The sequence below is a fragment of the Phacochoerus africanus genome, chromosome 6 (genome assembly GCF_016906955.1).
Source record: "Phacochoerus africanus isolate WHEZ1 chromosome 6, ROS_Pafr_v1, whole genome shotgun sequence".
Lineage (NCBI taxonomy): Eukaryota > Metazoa > Chordata > Mammalia > Artiodactyla > Suidae > Phacochoerus > Phacochoerus africanus.
The window spans coordinates 78817337-78838905 of record NC_062549.1 but is presented as its reverse complement, the minus strand read 5'-3'; the positions used below and the strand labels follow the sequence as shown (position 1 = coordinate 78838905).

The window sequence follows — 21569 nt, the reverse complement described above, 5'->3', positions numbered from 1 at the left end:
CCTGACATAGTCTCTGTGAGAATGCGGGTTTGATCCCTGACGTTGCTCAGTGGGTTAAGGATCCGGCGTTGCTGTGAGCTGTGGTGTAGGTCACAGACGTGGCTGGGATCTGGTGTTGCTGTGGCTGTGGTGTAAGCCACCAGCTGCAGCTCCAATTCAACCCTTAGCCTGGGAACTTCCATATGCCTCCAGTGCGACCCTAAAAAGCCAAAAAAGAAAAACAAATGATATCACCTCACTCTTGTGATCATGGTTATTATCAAAAGATAAGAAATAATAAGCATTGCTGAGGATGTGAAGAAAACGAACCATTGCGCACTGCGTGGGGAAGGGAACTGGTGCAGCCACCACGAGGAACAGGATGGAGGCTCCTCCAAAACTAAGACTAGAGCGAACATGTGACCCAGCAGCCCCACTCCTGGGTCTGTTTTCAAAGGAAATGAAAACAGGATTTTGAAAAAATGTTTACCCTCCCATGTCAATGGAGTATTATTGATAACAACCAAATATGGAAATAGACTGTCAACAGAGTAATGGATAAAGAAGACAAGAGGTACAGATGTGCATTTGTAACATTATTTGGCCAAGAACATGAAGGAAATCCCTCCATGTGTGACAACACAGATGGCACTGAATGGTGTTATGTTGAAAGAGAAATACAATGAATGCACAGTGTCACTTATGCGCAGAATAAAAAATAAAGTCAAACTCACAGAAACAGGGTAGAAAGTGGTTGCCAGCAGACGGGGGTGGAGGAAATGGGGAGAGATTGGTACAGGGTGGGAATTTCAGGTGTGAGATGAATGAGGCCTGAGGACAAAATGCCTAATGTAGTGACTGCTAGATAACACTGCATAGTAGATTTAAAATTTGCTGGGATATTAGGACTTAAGTGTTCTCACCTATATATGTATATATATTTATGTATAAATATGTATGATGATGGATGTGTTAACGAGATGGGAAGAATTCATTCACAATACATGTGTATATCTAATCACCTTAATATCTTACATTTTTATTTGTTAGTTCATACCTCGATAAAGCTGAGGAAATAGGCAATCTTCCTAAATATTTATCTAAAGAGTGTACGACATGGTCGGCGGTTTTCTTTTCCTTTTATGTGTTTGGAAAACTATTTCCTTTAATTCTACTTGCTTCAAAAATGTTCTGCCTGAAATATCTTTAAGCCTATATTCTTCATATGTTACTTTTTAAAGTAAGATTAAGTGATACAATTTTTCTTTAGAGTTATTACTTGCTGTGACAAGTGTAGGAAGAATTTATTGAAAACGCATTATGTCTCCTCAACCATATAATTATTTCACAACAGTCACAGTAATGATGAAAAACAAAACGTGCCTTTTGACCTGTCTCCAGAACTGGGGACAGACCTTTTCTGTGGCATAGAAAACAGTAGGGTCAGTCTTTGACCTGGAGAGCAGGGCTGAAGATCCCATAATCTGATTTTTATTAGCCATGTCCTCAGCTCATTTCTCAAAGCTACACTCAGTTCAAAAGAATAAAATAGTATTCAATGATAATTCTTGAAAAATATTAGTATCTCAAACTTAGTATTTCAGCTTCCGACTAATTATAATGGTGGGAAGAGACAGCAAACCAGTCTTAGGAAGCTCAAGCAGTTCCTTCTTATGAATAAGTGTACCACTCTATTCTCTCTCTTTTTTTTTTTTTTCCTTTTTGTCTTTTTAGGGCTGCACCTGCAGCATATGGAAGTTCCCAGGCTAGGAGTCAAATTGGAGTTATAGCTGCCAGCCTACACCACAGCCACAGCAATGCCAGATGCGAGCCATGTCTGCGACCTACAGCACAGCTCACAGCAACGCCGGATCCTTAACCCACTGAGCGGGGCCAGGGATCGAGCCCTAATCCTGCCAGATACTATGTTGGGTTCTTAACCCACTGCACCATCATGGGCATTCCAGCCTCACTTTTAAAATAGCACGCAATGTGTATTATAGCACAAGCTAGATCAGAAAAACGGAACAGGCAGCAACTGGCTCCCACAGTGTCTTCCTCCCCGCTCACAACCGGCTTCCTTGCCTCTAAGGTAACTAGAGTCCTGACAGTTTGGCTAACAGTTGTCTTGCTTTACTATAGCACTTTCCAACTAAGAACGCATTCCTTACAGCAGCACAGATTGTCACTATTCATCCTCAGAATCTACTGGAGGACACAGGATTTATTAATCTTTAAGCCGTTTGTATGTGGTTGGGACTAACGACAATAATAAAATCAACAACTACAAGAAAACTTTTCATGTGTGTGCCCCAGGGCACAGGTGCCCACACTGGGTTGAGTTTATTAGAAGGATCAAAGCCTCAGCAGCTGTATATGAGCTTCTACGTTTCTACACGCCCTCATCAAAATTTGACATTTTCTGTCATTTTAATTGCAGCCACTCTGGAAGATGATATGCAGGAAATTCAGTGTTTTTAAATTGCATCTCTTGTAGTTTGATGGTTTTAGGTCTTATGTTTATGTCTGTAATTCACTGAATTGATTTTGTATATGGTGTGAGATAAAGGTCCCATTTCATCCTTCTGCATGTGGATGTTCATTTCTCCCAACACCATCTATTGAAGTGACTGTCCTTGCCCCAGCATATGCTCTTGGCATCTTTGTCAGGGACGAGTTAACCACATGCACAAGTTTCTTTCTGGATCCTCTGTTCTGTTCCGTTAGAGTCTGCATCCACGTTTCCGCCAGTGTCTTACTGTTTTGATTACTGTAGGATGTCACTGGGATTTTAATAGGCATTGGATTGCCTCTCTAGGTCACCTTGGATTAAAATATTATGGATATTTTAAAATATGAATTCTTCTGCTCCATAAACATTGATGTCTTTCTATTTATCTGTATCTTCTTTAATTCCTCTCATTAATGTTTTATAGTTTTCAGAGTACATGCTTTATTGTTTAATGTTTTATAGTTTTTGCCTCTACGGTTAAGTTTATTCCTAAGCATTTTATACTCTGTTGCTACTGTGAATGAGACTGTTTTCTTTATTTAATTCAAAGACAATGAATGGGAATTTTAAAATCAAGAATAGCAAAATGGAACAAAATTAAGGATCAATATGCAAATTCGAAAAGAAATGAAAGCAATAAAAAAAAACCCTTTGAATCACATTTTAAGAGCAGGTATAATGTTCCCAAAATTTTAATTGACTGTTTCTGGGTTTTTAACTTCATTATCTAATACATTTCATATTTTTGCCATAAACGATCTTAGCAAATGTTTTAAATAATCTGCTCAGTCATCTCTGTTGGAAGGTTGTCTGCCTTTGAAGGAAAAAAAAAAAAGTAACTTTCTTTATAACATGAAAACAAGATAGAACATATTGTGTCTAGTATTAACAGTCAATAATAACCACAGAGTCGTCTTCACATTGCTAACAGGGACCTGTGTAAACCTGTTTAACTTTTTGCCCCTCCTGTCTAAGGGCTACTTTTATTATGCAGATCACAGGGTCCGCCGCCGTCCCTCTGCATCTGCAGAGGACTGTTTCCAAGCCCCAATGTGGTACCAGTATCCGCGGAGCTCAAGCTCCACCATCTGCCCTCCACATCTGCAGATTCTCCATTTGTGGACTCAAACAACCACAAATCATATCATCATGTACGACCCTATGGATACCAAGGGCCAACTGTACTATATTAATTGGCATCATAAGATAAGACATTCGTACTTCCTAAAGCAAAAGCATCTCAACATAATAGTTGTTCTGGCAACAAATAGCACAGGAGATATGTACAATCTACTTCTGAATACTTGTGTATGTGAGTCTGAGTTAATGGTGATGCAGAATGTAACTCCATCTAGCTCCCTATAATATTTCTCAGATTGAGGACAACTTACTAGTAAATAGATAAAAGGTTTTCCCGTGAAACGTAAACACAAAGTTAGACTGGTGATACGCGATAAATTAAAATATTTCCCTTCTCCAAATATATTTATCAGTTGAAAAAAAGCAGGGGCCCATTGTTGTAACTTTCAGACTTAATCCATCAGTGTAAATACAGATACCTAAAATCATACTAAATATAGTTCAGCACTATTAAATCATGGAAAGGAAGATAATTTGGCTGTGTATGAAATTCTGGACTGGTGGTTGTTCTCATTTTATACCTTGAATTTAAGTTCTGTCATATTCTGGTGTTCACTCTTTCTCTGGAGAAATCAGCTTTCATTCTAATTGCTGGTTCTGTGAAGGTAATTGTTTGCTGATAAATGCTGATGGAAATGTAAACTCTTGGGAGTGGTTCACACTCAAATATTGAAGGTAAACGTGGTTATATTGGTTTGGCATCAGTGAATCTGATAATTTCATGAGAGCATTAAAATAGCACAACATATGAAACGTGCCCAGAAACCTCCTGACATGAGAGTCTGACCTGTAACCCGAACCGTTCCCTTGCAGATCGTCTACATGGGCTGGTGTGAAGCCCGCGAGCAAGACGCCCTCCAGGACCGTGTGTACCTGCCCACATTTCTTGCCCTGAGGGGCTCGTGTCTTTACAAGTTTCTGGCACCACCAGTAAGTGTTTTGTCTAATATCCTGTACTTTCCCCATATTATCACCACAGAGTGGCATCAGTTTAGCAATAACAAATGATATAAAGCAATACATTTTGAAAATAAGATACAGGAAAAAAAATAGAAAGCCATCCAAAGGTTTCTGGAAGTATCTGGCTAAAGATATATATCTTGGCATTAAACATTTACTTTATAACCCTCGAAAAACCTGGAAGCCATTTCTGTTTAGGCATTTATGATAAGCAGAATACGTTTATCTACAGGACACAGGTTTGTCCAGATCAAACTAGTAGTTTGATAACCTATTATATCCCCTATCTAGTCATTCAGCTGTATGTTAAATTTGTACGGAAACCTATCGCACCTAAGGTTATACCTTACGTGAGAGTAGATTCTCAATAAATGTTTATTGAATAGAAATAGTACATGCCATACTGACCACTTACAGGTCTAATAATACATAGAGTCTTGGAATTATCAGGTTAGACTTGCTATAATCTTGACTATCTATATCTACACAAAGTTTAAAATGCCTGGAAGACAGGAAACAACAAATATTTTTATCTTTTATATTTTCCCTTCTCTGAATAATTTATAGTGACTAGACAGACAAATACGTGTTTCAAACACAGATAAGTGAGCAGCTTCATTGTAGCATCTGGTGCCTCACAGTGTTCTAAACTTCGAGTGACTTCCTCATGTAAACTATGTCTTCCTTAAAAATCAAAGGGAGCATTGATACGGCATCTGGTGTCCTCCATGTGTAACAGGTGGTACCAGGAGCAAGAGCTGTTACATGTGTGAGGTATGAACACTTAGTATTTATATGCAGAGAATAAACATGCTATTTAAAATACATCAGGATACCAGGCAGAGGGACGTTTTTGCATGTAGCATAAAGTGTTGGCTGAAGGAGGCAGAGAAGGGGTGTGACACTGGGAGGGAGAGGCAGAGACCCGGGGCGAGGACGTCCAGAGGAACGCTGCGCGCTGAACAGCAGCTCGGGACGCTCCACACCTGCGCCGTGTTTTGTAAGGAAAGAGAAAAACAGGGGCTCATTTTCTGACATAAATGATGGACCCCTTTCTCATCTGTTAAAGGTGACCACATGGGACTGGACCCGAGCTGAGAAAACATTTTCCGTTTATGAGATTATGTGCAAGATTCTCAAGGTAGGATCAGCAGGTAGTGATCAGTCGTGATTGTTCTAGTGGTTTTCGTCAGCCGGCAGGGGTCCTGGGGTGGTTCCTGAAGACAACCCATGTGTGGACGGGAGGCAAAATACGAGGTAAAGCGAAAGTATGTGAGAGAGGCCAGAGCGCAGAGGAGTGCATGGGTTCTTGCCCCCTGCTTAGGTGATTCTCAGCCAGCCTCCAGGGTCCTCGTGTGGGAGGGAGCCGGGGGCTGGTCAGAGCCCACTGCGGGTGCTGTAGCAGGGCCACCTGGAACTGTCTAACTTAGACCTCAGTTATCACCGTGGTAGTTTTTGTTTGCTTGTTTGTTTGCTGTGTAAAGTATGGAAGAGGAAAAATTTGGATAAGACTTGGAATTAGAAAATGCAGAAAATATAAAGGCCCATGCAAAGGAAGGTTGTGTAAATATCTGTATCTTTAATCTCAGGGTGAGTTTACCTCTCTGGGTATGGAAACAAACATACAATTATTACAGAGTGATTACATATCTGTGCTATGCACGGGGGTGTTCCAATGGGAAGTCAAAAAAGTTCCAAGTAGGTTCTGTGGCCATGTTTAAGAATCAAAGTGGAATAATTTATAAAACCTAAGCAGTAATCCACATTCAGTTTCTGTTCTAGGGTCTGCAGCCTTGGAAGTACTACAAATTGATAATTAAACCCTGGTGAAGGTTAACTTGCTTGTGTAACCAAGGAGTACCAAGTTCCCTGTGTTTTATGTCAGTTCTCTCTCTTCCATTTAAAGACTCGGTAAAGTAGAAAATGCTGAAACAGTTACAGCATAATGAATTGAATCAAAATTGTCTGAAGACAGAGAGACAAAAAATGTATGATTACCTCAAAAGTATTCATAATTTTTCTTCCTTCCAGAAGAATCCTAGATTAAAGCTGACAATTGCAAGAGCACAGGTGCTGAATAAAAATATAGGCTGCTGCTTGCTCATCACCGTGTGTGGCTTTGTTTCTATAATGCGACTAACAGAGGGAAATTCTGACACACTTGAGCATAGGCTTAAAAGTTGCAGTTGCAGCTGGCAACTCCTAAAAGACATGCCAGCCTCTGAAGGAAAGGGGGTCTGACAGTCAGGGAGTGACTGCAGAAGCAGCTAATGAGATAGTTTTCTGATGGAATTTTTAACCAACAAAAAGGACTAACACAATTAAAAAGAAAGAATGAAAGAGAGAAGGAAGGCAAGAGGAAGGCAAAAGGGACTGAGAGAAGAGAGAGGAAAGCTAAAGAGAGAAATTCAGGAATGAAACTCCCTAACGGTTCATTTGTCCACACCCCATCTGTGCATTGAAACAGCTTTCTCATAGTCGTATCCAGCGCACATTTCTAAATTATCAATTAGTCTTAAGTTATTCCCCCTCCTTAAAAACAAAGACAAAACAATGTAAGAAACAAAACCAAAAAACTACTTGGTGTTTATATCCCTTCCTTAAAAATAAATAAATAAAGCTCCCTGAACTTTTAAGCATAATGAAGTCTATTATATTACTTGAAATAAGGACAGTTTTAAAGGCGAGACTAAGGGTTGTGCCTGGCTCCAAATAAACACTCAATATTATATTTCTCTTTGCTAAAATTATTTGTGCAAAGTTAGGATTATAAGGTTTAAATCCGCCTTATGTAAAAACATGACGAGATCTTTTTCAATTAGTATTCTTTAAAAATGGCTTTTTGGTAGATTTTTAAATATCCCATCATTTAGCCATATTTTTTAACCAATCCTTTAATTTTGCCATTTAGATAGCTCTGGATTTGATCCACCAGACATATCACTGTAAGCACTCTTTGATTTATTTAGCAGATACTTTTGAGTATTGCCTTAGACCAGAGACTCTGCCAAGCACTGTATGGCTGGCAACAAAGGCAGAAAAAGCTCCTGCTTTCAGTGAACTTACATTTTATTCAGGTGACTCAGATGTTAAGGAAACGTAAAAGGACACAATAGAGAAAAAACAGGTAGCAAAGAACTGATTTTTGCTCACAAACTTTTCTAGAACATCTGAGTTATTGCCTTTACTCTAAAATGCTGAGTTTTGGATGTCCTGGATGGCAGATATTCTAATACCTTCAAGGGGTTAGGCTTATGGACCTAAAATCGCCTCCAGAAAAGACACGACAATTCCGACTGCTGTCACAGTGCCCCGTCCTGCCCACATGAGAGTCTAGCAGCTGTCTTGTTGGGCTTTTTGCATAAAATTTGCTATCAGCCTGTTAGCTGCTTTGGGAAATTTTACCTGGGGATAAATATTTTCAGACGCTGAGTAATACACACCCTCTCGCGTGTTACACGTAAACACAGAGGCTTTCCTGCTTCGAGGGAGGGCAGCCTCCATGTTCTGTGCTTCCTGGATTGAACTTGACCTGCAATGTCATTAGCTGAGGCTTCTCTTTCCTGAAGCAACATTTCATGTAGCACAAGAACAGAGGCGTGGATGTGAGACTTGGCACAAAGTGGATCAGTGTCCATCGGACAAGTCAGGGCAGGGGCAGGGCTGATGTCCCCAGAGCCCAGACGCAGAGCTGGGTCTGGGGAGGGTTCTGAAGGGCACCCTGAGGGGGACCTGCCCATGAAGCTGTGCTCGGTGCAGACTTCTGTCTCCAGAAAGGGGTCCCTCAGATAAGGCACATTTCAAGGCACAGTTTAGAGATCTGGCCCAGGGGAAATTTAATATAATGGGGATTCCTGCAGTGAGAACAGAGCGGGGGCAGTGAGGACAGAGATGGGGCGTTGAGAACAGAGGGGGTATGGTGAGAACGGGGTGGGGGCAGTGAGGACAGAGGGGTAGGGTGGTGAGAACAGAGGTGGGCAGTGGTAGTCACCCAGAGCATGGAGCTCACATGCAGTGCCAGGTGTTGCTCTAAGGCTTATAACACACTCTGAGGCCGTTAACATTACTCCCATTTTACAGATATGGAAACTGAGGCAAAAAAGTTTTATCTTTTTTGTTATCTTAATAGCATTTTCTTGGATTCTAGCACATGCTCACTCTTCTGTTAGAATTCAGTAGATGTACAGCTGTCACATAAAGTACTTAACGTTTGTTTTTCCAAAAGATCATTCAAGTTCCAGAGTATTAATTTCTTATATCTCATTCTTAAAATTTTGTTTTATTGATTATATTTACATTCTTGAAAGCTCAAAGGCGTCATAATTTAATAGGCTTTCCTGCTTAGGTTTCTCTTCATTCTGGAAGTTTCTGATCATTTCCCTTAGTCCTTATATTGTAACACACACTGCTGTATTATTTTTACCTTATTATTTTTTTTCCTTAATTGTACCATTTGCATTGCCTTCTCTATGTCAGGTGTGAACAAAGCATGGATTTGACAAATATTTTAAATAATTATACATGATTTCTGTGATATCTGAGGAGCCCTGAAATATTTTTCGGTTATAAAAAGTGCAGCCTTACAATGTTTTCATGAAGCTTCCAAGCAATTCAAGACCTTTATTTCAACCAACAAATATCTCTTAGCAACAGGATATGGTAATGAAAGGATTCAGTAACTTCTTCCCATTAAGAACTTAACGCACAGGAGTTCCCTGGTGGTGCAGTGGGTTGAGGATCCCATATTGTCACTGTAGTGGCTCAGGTTGCTTCTGTGGTGCGGGTTTGATGCTTGGCCCAGGAACTTCCACATGCCATGAGTACAGCCAGAAAAAAAAAAAAAAGAGTTTGATGCACAAAAGATATTTAATCTTGTTTTCCATATAAACTAAAATCCTCTCTTTCTCCAATCTGATTGTATAGGGATGCTCCTTTCCCATGTAAGTGTGTCTAAGAGCAAAATATTTATGAGTTACTGCAACTTAATGTTTCAGAATTCCATTCCCAACTGTTATTCTGAAAATAAGCACTGGGGAGCAAAGCTTTTTAAAATCCTAATATTTTAATATCCCCCCATAATTGTAATAAAATATGAAAGCATAACTGTGTTGGGAAAACCTTCCTCACATTATTTTAAATGAAGATTTAGATAACATTTATAAAATATAAATAAATTGAGTATTTTTGCTGAAGTGTTTAACATAAGTGGCAACTTATCTTTGTAAGAACGTTCTGGTTAGTAAAATTCCGTATGGGCAGCTGGTAGACCATATCTTTCATGTAGGAGAAAGCTAGAAAATTGGTTTTGTTGCCCAAATCAATTTGGTGCCACTCTCAAGGATTCATCCCCTAAGAAGAGAATTATTTGTAATCCCCCATTCAATTTAAATTCCTTCAGGTCTATTGTAAGTTTTTCCATAATCTTTCTAGACTTAATACTTTTGGATTTCTGTTTACAGAAAGTTTCTGCCTTGCAAATTTACTATTGTATGAAATCTTAAAACTGTTTGACCTTCCAATACCTTATACTGTTATTTTTAAAAGTGAAAATACAGTTTTAATACTGAAGGAAACCAGATGTCAGACCCTTGCAAAAAGTGTGGAAATTGCCTTCAAATTGGTCTAGAATATCTCTTTTTATGATACTCCGGCAGGTGCAGTTTACAGCACCAGTTTTCAATTGCATCACTCTATTTTTTTCTTTTTTTTTTTTGTCTTTTTGCAATTTTCTTGGGCCGCTCTCACAGCATATGGAGGTTCCCAGGCTAGGGGTTGAATCGGAGCTGTAGCCACCAGCCTATGCCAGAGCCACAGCAACGCTGGATCCGAGCCACGTCTGCAACCTACATCACAGCTCACGGCAACGCCGGATCGTTAACCCACTGAGCAAGGGCAAGGATCAAACCTGCAACCTCATGGTTCCTAGTCGGATTCGTTAACCACTGCGCCACGACAGGAACTCCACAATACTCTATTATTAATAACAACTCTGCTTTTGCTATTATACATTATCAATATAATACTGTTCTTGCTTTTTGCTAGTTGTTTCTTTGGAATGAGGTCCACTCTGTGGTTGTAGTTTTTCCTGCAGAAGCTCGGCACCCATGCTGAGTGCTGTCCACCTCATTTTACTCATCCTTTGCCTACTTTCAGGAGCTGAATAGATCAGGCTTGCCTCTCACCATCCCAGTGCACAAAGTAGAAGTGTCCTTCAGAGGAATCTAGGTGACAGCTTCTCAGCTGTGGGGTAGAAGTTGCACATAAGGAGCTGCCTTTTGGCAGCCACACTGCCTTGTCCACTAGCGTGTCATGGCTACACTGAGCCACAACATTCTTAGAAATGCACTTTGGATCAGATCAAGTTTTTTGTTGTTCAATACAGACACTGAACTGATTATTGAACTTAACAGTTGTGATTCCATGTCATTATTTGCTTTTTCTCCTTTCAGTTTGGCAGCTTTAAAATTTTTGTTTGTTTTTTGTTTTGTTTTTTGCTTTTTGAGCCACACCCATGGCATATGGAAGTTCCCAAGCTAGGGATCCAGTCAGAGCTTCAACTGCCAGCCTACACCACAGACACAGCAACACAGGATACGAGCCATGTCTGCAACCTACACCACAGCTCACGGCAGTGCTGGGTCCCTGACCTACTGAACGAAGCCAGGGATCGAGCCCACATCCTCATGGATACTAGTCAGATTCATTTCTGCTGCACCACAACTGGAACTCCTGGCAGCTTTAAAATTGTTACATCACACCCATAAGGAAAAGTCTTCGGCTCTGAAATAGCTGCAGTATTTTCAAGTAGCATAATTTTTCTAAAAAATAATTAGGAATATTTAAATTTTACCTTTGGGATTATTTCTATCAATCAGTTGGATCTTATCAAAATTAACCTTGTTCCTATTTTTTTAAGTACTTATTTTTTTAAGATTTATATTTTTTCTATTAGCGTTGATTTACAATGTTCTGTCAATTTCTGCTGTACAGCAAAGTGACCCAGTCATACATTCTTTTTCTCACATTATCCTCCATCATGTTCCATCACAAGTGGCTAGATATAGTTCCCTGTGCTATACAGCATAAAAGTACTTACTGAGAAAATTATTCATCGAGTTTCGCTTTATTGTGGCCAACAGAAGATAATTGAGAGGGAGATGGTGCACTTCTGTGAGATGTTTTTCTGCCCAAGGATAAACATAGATACAGTTACGTGTGTGTGTGTGTGTGTGTGTGTGTGTGATTTTGTAATTTGATATTGGTCATAATATTTTGGAAGTAATAGCTTTTTGGTATATTTTTGTTTTATCAAAATGTGGAATAAAGTTCAATTTTGCTTTAGGTTACTATACAAATTATTCATTCTCTTCCTGCATTATTGTCTGTTCTGAACAAAAGCCCATGGACGTAATAGGAACAAAGACAGTTCTTAACAAAAGATTTGCAGTTGCTTTTGTTCCAGTAGATAATTTTACGACTTTTGTTTTTGTACCTCAGTGTGTTCATAGCTCCGCCCTCCATCCACAGACTATGTATTTCTGATAGTTTCCATGTACCGTACTAGTTTGGTTACCAGGTTAGTTGGTTGAGAGAAAGAACGGGGCCGTGACTATAGGATGAAGCAGCACCAGGTGGCCTGGACTTGTCTTTGGCCCTATTCATTCCCAGAAATAAATCACTGATAAATAACTCAGTTATCTTTATTTCAGAATTCTCACCATTATGTCAGGAATTACAAGTACAGCTACTTTCTGGGCAGTTAGTGTAAAGAGGCGTCTAGGAAGGGCACTTAAAGAGCATTAACAACTGTGTCTTACTCAGAGCAAGCAAGTATTTGAATGAGACTCTCCTTCCATCCCCGGAATCAGAGGTCATTCTGTGATTGCATTTTATTTAAGGAGAAATAGAACATGACTCAATGAATATTATAGGGCATATAGTTTTTTAAGTGTCAGGAGTGGAAAATAATTACATGCAAAAGGAGAGAAGGGTATGTTTCATTCCAGGCATAAGTGATGGCTCTGAGTTTTTCCATACTCAACTATTTTTATGATGTTTATTTTCCAACAATGCTGCATATGTTAAAGCACATTTCATTAGAATATATATGTGTGTGTATATGCAACATCTTATATAGTTTTAAATTATGCAGTTATATATACTTATGTATAACACATAACCTATTTTCAATTCAACAGAAATGTATAAAAATGACAATAATGCTACTTTGTATTCACGGAAGGAAATTTATTCTTGAAATGTGTTTTGAGGGTTGTATTATTATGTAGAGGAGTGGGAGAGGACCAGAGTTACTAGAATGATCCAGTGATGCTAAAAGCTCTCTCCTTAGAGAGGCCCATCCAGGTGCCAGCTGCTTCGCTTTGGATGCCATTTGCATACAGTGACCATGAACCTATTCAGGGCTCTCCCTGCATCCAGAAGTCCTTTGTCTCCCAACACCTCTAGGTGGATGTCTAACCCACATCTCAGACGACTGTGTCCCCCACGCCCCAAGTGCCCCTCACTGACTGCCCTCGCAACTTCCTGTCGCTCACTTCCGGGTACATGGGCACCACCCCAAGAACCCCAGCGTCAAGCTCCAGTCTTTCTCTCATACCTGCTACGTCAGCAAGATGTACCCCACTCCTGCTGCCAGAACAGCCTCTCATGCCCCCTGTATTCATTTTATCATCCATTTTCCTAGGCATTAGCTTTCAGTTTGACACAAAGTAAAACCCAGAGCTGGCAGGGCACCTGCAGGATGCTGGGGCCTGGACCATAGCACTGCCCACCCTGCCCTCTGCTCAGCCTCCTGCAGCCTCTGTGGCTCTCGGCTACCCCCACATCTCGGACCTTCTCACCAGCCTCCCCAGGTGTCCAGACTAGTTTACTCTCTTTGTCACGCCTCTCCTTTAGTGTCACCTCCTTAAAGGGCCCTTTTCTTATCACTCTCCATAAATGGCACTGCCCCGGGCTAGCGCCCCCAAAGCATTAAGAGGCTACTGACATCAAGGTGTGTTAAGCAAGCATCTCCTTGTTTGCCCTGTGATTTGTCTCACCCGCTCAAAACCTCTGGAGGCGACCTGCTCGGCTCAGGGATAGGTCTGGGCACCAGAACAGTGCTTGGTATCCAGCAGGCGTGGGCACTTTCTTGGCTGAACGTCAACTGAATACCTGCTGTGCACCCTGGGGTGGGCCAGGAGAGACTGCTCCCCGAGGTGTGTGGTCATACCTGCAGCCTTGAACTCTGCCCAAGGATGTTTCCACCGTGAAAGGTTACTGTACCAGTTTAAAGGAACTAATACTAGACCAGGAAAACCCATCTTACCATCTGGGATGTTCACAGCACTGTTTTATCCGGAGTTGTTCTGTAGATGATGACTTAGAGGCCAGGCTGGAGGTCCTATCGTCTGTCTTCATGACTAATGGAGCAGTTGGGCCACAGACCAGCCTCCGGGTGACACAACATGCAGGATTTTTAACTGAACACACCTGAGAGCCTCGCTGGCCCGTTACACTCCCCGCAGTGCTCTCCTGCCTTCTCCAGACCCAGCTCTCATCCAGGACGTGGTGTACAAACTGAGTGGGACTTCAGGTGACACAAGGAACTCCCTTTATGTCTCATGCTGGTCTCATCCAGACCAGTCCTTCCGGGCTCGATGACATCTTTCACTCCTTGGGGGTTAGGGGAAAGTTGGCCAGGTTTCAGTGGAGACATGCTGAGGTGATGCCGTAGCTAAAGCAGGGCCCCGGGGAGGAAAGGGAGAATGTGCTTCATGTGGCCTCATAAAGACAAAGCTGTGAGGTGACTCGACAGCTGCCCTCAAGAATATAAAAGGTGACTTTTTAAACGGTGGTGACCCCCTGTTTTTAACGGCACCTGAAGATTAAGAACCAATTCGTATAAACTGCGATGTGAGGGATTCTGCTTCCAAAAAAAGGAAGAGTATAAATTGAAGAATAGGCTTTACGTGCCATGTATTAAAGGCTAAGAATTAGAATGTCATTCTTTGGAAATATTTAGTGGCAGGACTGTTTGATTATTTCTTAAAGACAGGACCAAATGACCTGCCACAGTTCCTCCTGTTTTTGGCCTCGTAATATCTCCATTTACACGACAAGCAGTACATTCCGCCACAGCCTTTTCTCCTGAAAACCATACACTCTCCCAGTGGATTTCCAAGCATGGGAGATTGCTTTTTTGGTATGATGTAATTATCCTCAGAAGTTGAATATTAGAATTGAAATCTAGAAGATGACTCTTATAACTATTAATTAAAACCATTCATCTCAATAAGCAATATTGAAAGTCAGCCCTTCAAATAATGTTATAAGAAATTAATGTTATTGTTTGTGTGTCTCTTGCTTGTTTGCTTTTCTGATGATAGTTATGCTAATTTACTGTAGTGAAGCTTCTATTTGTTTCAATAACAGGACATTTGGTCCTGTCTTAGGGAAAATGTTGATATCAATCAAAATAATAATGACAACCGACTTGAGTATATTAAATAAGAAATCAAAGATGCAGATCAAATACAAAGATGACAAGTTTCTTCTGATAATTATATTGTGTTTATGTGCCATACACTTTAAAAACATCATATAAAAATGCACGTTTCCCTTTGGAGGTATATAGCATTTTCCCCATGGGCTAGTTGTCTTTACTAGAACTCTCTTTTTTTTAAGTAGAGATTTCCTTCCTAAGTTTCCTATTGAGAAGCCAGATCTAACACATATTATGCTAGTGAGGGATCAAACCAGGCTGTGTGGATAGATTTAAATTAGGGGATCATTGTGGAGGCATGGCAGGGGACAGATTGGAGGGTGTAACCCCACCAAGAGTCTTGGAAAAGCAGAGGGACTTTGCTCCAAGATGAATATATTTGCGTCTGAATCAGGTGATTCCAAGCTAAGTGGGAGGCTGTTTGGGAGATCATTCCCCTAAACTGTCTCTGCTAGGGGTCAGGCCTGGTGGAATTTATCCAGATTTACCTTGTCCAAGCCACTCCCCATGGATTTTTGAACGAAGAATTCTAATCCCAGGAGATGTGTTCTAACGCCAATAGTCAGAAAACATTGTGAACAGCAGGTGCATTTTTAAAAATTTTCCCTTAAATTTTAGGCTTTCTGTGTTTTTAGAATACGTTCTTTTTTGCCTTTTTTTTTTTGTTTGTTTGCTTGCTTTTTTGTTTACATCGTTGCAGCTGCATCACATGGAAGTTCCAGGCTAGAGGCTGAATCAGAGCTGCAGCTGCCAGCCTTTGCCACAGCCGCAGGATCCAAGCCCCTTCTGTGACCTACACCACAGCTCACAGCAACTCCAGATTCTTAACCCACTGAGTGGAGCCATGGATTGAACCCACATCCTCATGGATACTAATCGGTTGCTTAACCTGCTGAGCCCCAACAGGAACGCCTAGAATATGGTCTTGTTTAAGTGATTTGACCTTTGCAATTTAATTCTCTCAAATACAGAACAGATAATGGACACGTGTCTGTAAGAGCCTGTCGTGGTATATACAGTGTGCAGGGATGGGGTTCACATGACCGTATGGATGCAGATGCACGCACACACATGCACACACATAATGCCTGAAGAGCGGCAGGAGCGTCAAATTTGCCTGCTTAAGAAACGTCCTGACAGGCAAGTTTCCCTTTCAGTGTGAATACTGCTGGCTAATTTGATTAGAAATGAAGCCTTCCCGACTCTGCTGATACATCCTGCATCCCACCAAAAGTGGTATCTCGCTTCGTTATCACAGAGAAAGGTGTGTGTGTGTGTGTGTGTGTGTGTGTGTGTACTCATTCCCGAGCTGGATCGTGCCTAGGATCTGGATCTGATCCAATCCAGGATTTTGGTAACAGTCAACATGAGTGACGGTGATATTGTGATTATTAGCGGTATCCCAGAGCACTTAATATACACGTCATTTTTCTGGGCAAATATGTAAATACATTGACCAGTTTCATCTTTCCATCACGCTCGGGCAGGTATATCATCCTCTTTTTAGAAATGCCTGCGCTGGTTCTAGGAGAGGGGAAATAAGTGGTAAAATTGACATTTGAGCGTCAGTGAATCCCTGGGGCCAGACAGCTCCTAAAATGAGGAAGGGACCTGCCCAAGACCTCCTCAGGGAAATGACAATTGTAGCCTGTGTTGATGGATTATTATGAAGATTAATTTAGAGACTTATCTGAGGAATATGCTGTACATTTTCTCTGACATTTGCCGTTACGTTCTTTTATGTCACAGATTTCGGGTCCCCAGGGAAAAGAAGGAACTTTTGAGTTTTATTCCTTCTTTTTCCAGATAAGGCAACTAAAATCCCCCCAAAGTGAATTGACTCGCATGTATACAGTGGTTCACTTGGATTGATTTTGATTTTTTAATACCTAAAATTTCTTGAATTTTCTTTTAAATTATTTTAAAATAATAGTTGTAAATATTTATTTCAGTGACTTTTCTCAGAAGTTAACATTTTTACTTTTCAGATCATGAGATTTACCTGCGAATATATGAGTAATAATTTGAAGGCTATATGTTTTGAAAATAACTATTTCTGGCAGATATTCAATGATATTTTATTAGAAAAGTAATTTTAATATATTGGTATCTGCCATAGCTATAAAAATGGAAATACATTCATGTATATTAGTTTCACCTACTTCTGATGTATTTCTACGTAGCACAAAAGAGTGAAGTTATGTAATTATTTGGTTAATATAATTTAAAATGCAAGTTATTTTTCCACATTGTCGTATTCGCTGAATAAAACACAAATATCCTTTTCATTCTGTGATGTATGAAACTAAATTTCTGATGTTTTGAATCATTCCCCCAATTTTCTCTTTTACATACTCTGGTGTAAATTGATTTATATCAAAAGTTTTACTACACAACAATGTTAAAAATAACATTTTTTATAAAAATGGAAAATGGCATTATAATATGTTATTAAAACTGTCATTTTGTGCAGGACTTGATATAGATCAAATAAGTCTCTTTAGAGACTTGATTGTTCCTGAAAGTTAATTGTAAATTAATGGCAAGCTTTACCTTTGAGGCTATGTTTTTTCCTCTCATTTTAAATTATTAGAATAGTTGCAAAAGAAGAAAAATCATTATTTGCTGTTGAAGAGTCAATCCTAGGCCTGCTCTTCTGTTTTCATTAAAAATAAATCACAAGTTTTGTCTAAATAACTCCACACTTGGGTTGAAAGGTTCTCTGATTCCATGTAAGCTGAAATAAAAGAAACAGTAGCAAGCATAACAGCCAAAAATGTATGAGTTAAGTCATGTGCTTTATAAAATAATTTACATGTAGCATATAGTGTAAACATATTTCTCCTTCTTTTGGTATTTCCATTTTGAATTCCACAAATGCCATTAACCTGAGAAAAAAATAGCTATGACAGGAGCAATGATAAGTGTGTCGGAAGTGAAGCAAGTGGGCTGCTGTGCTGTGGATACTGGGGGAAGCAGTTGCAGAGGAAGGAGAGAAGAGCCACATTGATGTCTGCAGAAGCTTTGCCCGAGGCATAACTCATCAATTCGGGGGGAGGTTTTTCTGCCTTTACTCTTATATGTTTTAAGTAAAATAGAAAAGTTATGACTTACGATGTCTACAAGATCAATACTTGTTATTTATTTATTTATTTTTTTGGTCTTTTTGCCATTTCTTGGGCTACTCCCGCAGCATATGGAGGTTCCCAGGCTAGGGGTCCAATCAGAGCTGTAGCTGCCAGCCTACGCCAGAGCCACAGCAACACAGGATCCGAGCCGCATCTGTGACCTACACCACAGCTCACAGCAACGCCAGATCCTTAACCCACTGAGCAAGGGCAGGGATGGAACCCGCAACCTCATGGTTCCTAGTCGGGTTCGTTAACCACTGCACCACGACGGGAACTCCTCAATACTTGTTATAAACACATGGTTTATTTTGCTCTAAATAAAAACATACCTTGGTTATACTCATCGACCTTTGCATACTTTAGACAAATTTGTACATTGTTAGCAAACATGTTTATAATGTGTTTTTTTCTGTATCGTATAGCTTTATTAGGATTAAGGCTAGGATTAGGGTTGAGGTTAGGGTTAGAGTTAGGGTTGGAATGTTTCATTATGATACTTTATGCACCTCCATTTAATAAATGATTAAAGGGAGTAACAAACCCAACTAGCATCCATGAGGATGCGGGTTCGATCCCTGGCCTCACTCAGTGGGTTAAAGGATCCGGCATTGCCGTGAGCTGTGGTGTAGGCCGGCAGCTGCAGCTCTGATTCTGCCCCTAGCCTGGAAACTTCCATATGCCACACCTGTGTCCCTAGGAAGGAAGGAAGGAAGGAGAGAGAGAGGGAAAGAAAGAAAGAAAGAAAAGAAAGAAAGAAAGAAAGAAAGAAAGAAAAAAAAAAAGAAGAAAGAAAGAAAGAAAAAGAAAGAAAGAAAGAAAAGGAAGAGAGGGAGAAAGAAAGAGAGAGAGAGAAAGGGAAGAGAGAAAGAAAAGAAAGGAAGGAAGGAAGGAAGGAAGGAAGGATTAAAGACATCAGTGCTTAGCCTCTGGCAATTTTCAGCAAACTGAATATATCATTCAAAGGCTACATGGTGCATATGGAATGACCGTATTCCATCAATTCTTAGCTGCATTCTTTTCACCTTTTCACATCCTCTGAAGTAACTACACATGTAGATGTGTGAACACATTAGTTGAAAACTAGTAGGACCAAGAAATTACCATGTCAAAGTCTTTTGGACTTAATGAAATAAGTTCCATAGGGAAGGTAAATGTGTATGTTTTAAAAGCAGTAAAATTTCAGAAACATGTTAGATTCAATATTTCTGTGTCTCAGAAGTTCTTGTTGTGGTACAGCAGAAACAAATCCAACTAGTATCTATGAGGATTGGGGTTTGACCCCTGGCTTCACTCAGTGGGTTGATGATCTGGCTGTGGCTGTGGTATAGGCCAATGGCTACAGCTCAGATTTGACCCCTAGCCTGGGAACCTCCATATGCCATGGGTGCAGCCCTAAAAAGCAAAAAAAAAAAAAATTGTCTTATGAAGAATATTTCCATGATACTTTAAGGATTATAGAAATAAACGCAATAAAAGATCCAATACTTATAAAGCCCTTTAAAATTTGCAAATACATTAACAAATAGTGTTTAATTTCATTATCTGCACAGCTCGGTAAGGAAAAGGGAAATTGTGATCCATCATTGCAGTAAAACGTTGTATCTCATGCAATAAATGCTTTGGCAGCTACCTGGCTAGCAAGAATTGAAGCCAGACACCCTAATTTCTATTTTGTGAATGTGCTTCAGTGCGACTTCAGAGAAGAGCTGTGTCAACTATGGACTCTGAGGATAGGAGATGGTTTGCTGTGACAATTTTCATGTAGCCTTAGTGATATCGTAGGGTGTGATCTTTGTGACTGGGGCATCTCCACCCCCAGGCCAACACTGACCCAGGGGTGGCCGTGTCAGTATGTCTAATGTCTGCCAGCCTGTGTAACTCCGCTCTTCCACCAGGACAGTGACCTGCTGGACCGGCGGAAACACTGCTTCACGGTGCAGTCGGAGTTGGGGGAGGACCTCTACTTCTCCGTGGAGCTGGACTCCGACCTCGCCCAGTGGGAGCGAGCCTTCCAGACAGCAACTTTCCTGGAAGTGGAACGGATACAGGTGAGAGCGAAATTCTGGGATCTGTGACCCCGAAAATGCATAACCCCTCCCCTAGAGTTCTAACGTAAATTCCAGCGAGCAAACTGTCAAACTACAGCTCTGAGAGTCCTGACCGCCTTCTCAAAGAGTCAAAATTAATCATTGTTATTAAATGAAGAGCAATACAGCTCTGAAAAAATATTGCTTTTTCAACAATTTGATCCTCCTGGGCTATTTCCTACCAGTCATCAAAAATAGATTTCCAATTTTAATTAGAATCTGCCTTACCTTCAATCTAAAATGGAAAGTGCTCTTATTTTAATTAATCGTTTCCAAGGTCATTTCCTGGTCTCCAGTCACAAGCACCTGTTTCCAGCCTGAATGGCTCTGTCCCCTCACAAGGCGCTTTGGGAATAGAAAGACTTCTCTTCGTCTCTGTGCCTTCAAAACCACACAAGAAGTTTGAAGGTTGTGCACTCCAAAAAGATTTTCCTGATTCCCAGTGTGGCCTGCCCTCTGCCCACCAGGCTCTTTCCACATCGTCCTGTCCCAGCTGGCCACATGTTGGACACCAGAGTCACTGTCATTCTCATTGGTCCATTTGCTCAGGCAGGTCTCATGTTGGGGTGATATGTGCTTGTCCTTCCCACACTGAGCTACAGGTCTCCAGGGACCTTTTTTTCCTCCCTGGACTGAACTCCTGTGCCTTTGTACATCCCAAGTAATCAGCAGGTGTTTGTTAAACTTTATTTCCTAAGTGTGAAGTTATATCAAATTTAAGGGCCTTTCAGCCTCTACCATTCACAGGAGTGTGGGATGGAGCAGGCTCTGGGGCCCACCCCGACAGAGACAAGGGCAAAACTGCCCAGTTACAATGCACCTGCCCCGTGCAGATGCTCTCTCAGAGCCAGGACCTAACCACGCACATGGACACAGTTTTGAAAACAAACATGTGGTGCTGGGAGTAAAGCATCATTCCCTCAGTTCCTGCCTGTAACAGGCGACTTGGATGCGTTATTTATCAGTTCTATTGAACTAATTTAATTTCTTTTTTTTTCTGACTGCAAACTTTTGTGTTCAACCCACCGAGTCACATCAGTGAGATATCACAATCAGGGGAAGAGACCAGGCGAAGACTCATTTTCCACTGTTTTCATTGCTCCGTTGACATTCTCTAAAATTCTAAAATTCTGCTGCTCTGCGTATATCTTAAAATGTTAAAGTAACCGAGAAATGCCATTTCAATAATTTAGCTGTGTAGAACCTCAGTTCCTTAAGTAGATATGTTAATAACAAAAATGAAAAGATGAAAACTA

The 21569-nt window shown here is 40.6% G+C and overlaps 1 protein-coding gene across 6 annotated transcripts in view; it reads left to right on the top strand.

Moving 5' to 3' along the window:
* The window catches only part of SNTG1 (syntrophin gamma 1), a 452524-nt gene that overhangs the window by 399310 nt on the left and 31645 nt on the right, over positions 1–21569 (top strand). For all 6 annotated transcript variants that reach the window (XM_047783939.1, XM_047783941.1, XM_047783938.1 and 3 more), the window contains 3 exons: positions 4445–4561; positions 5661–5732; positions 20122–20274. In XM_047783939.1, coding sequence (XP_047639895.1) covers positions 4445–4561; positions 5661–5732; positions 20122–20274 — 342 coding nt within the window. The remainder of the gene's footprint in view (positions 1–4444; positions 4562–5660; positions 5733–20121; positions 20275–21569) is intronic.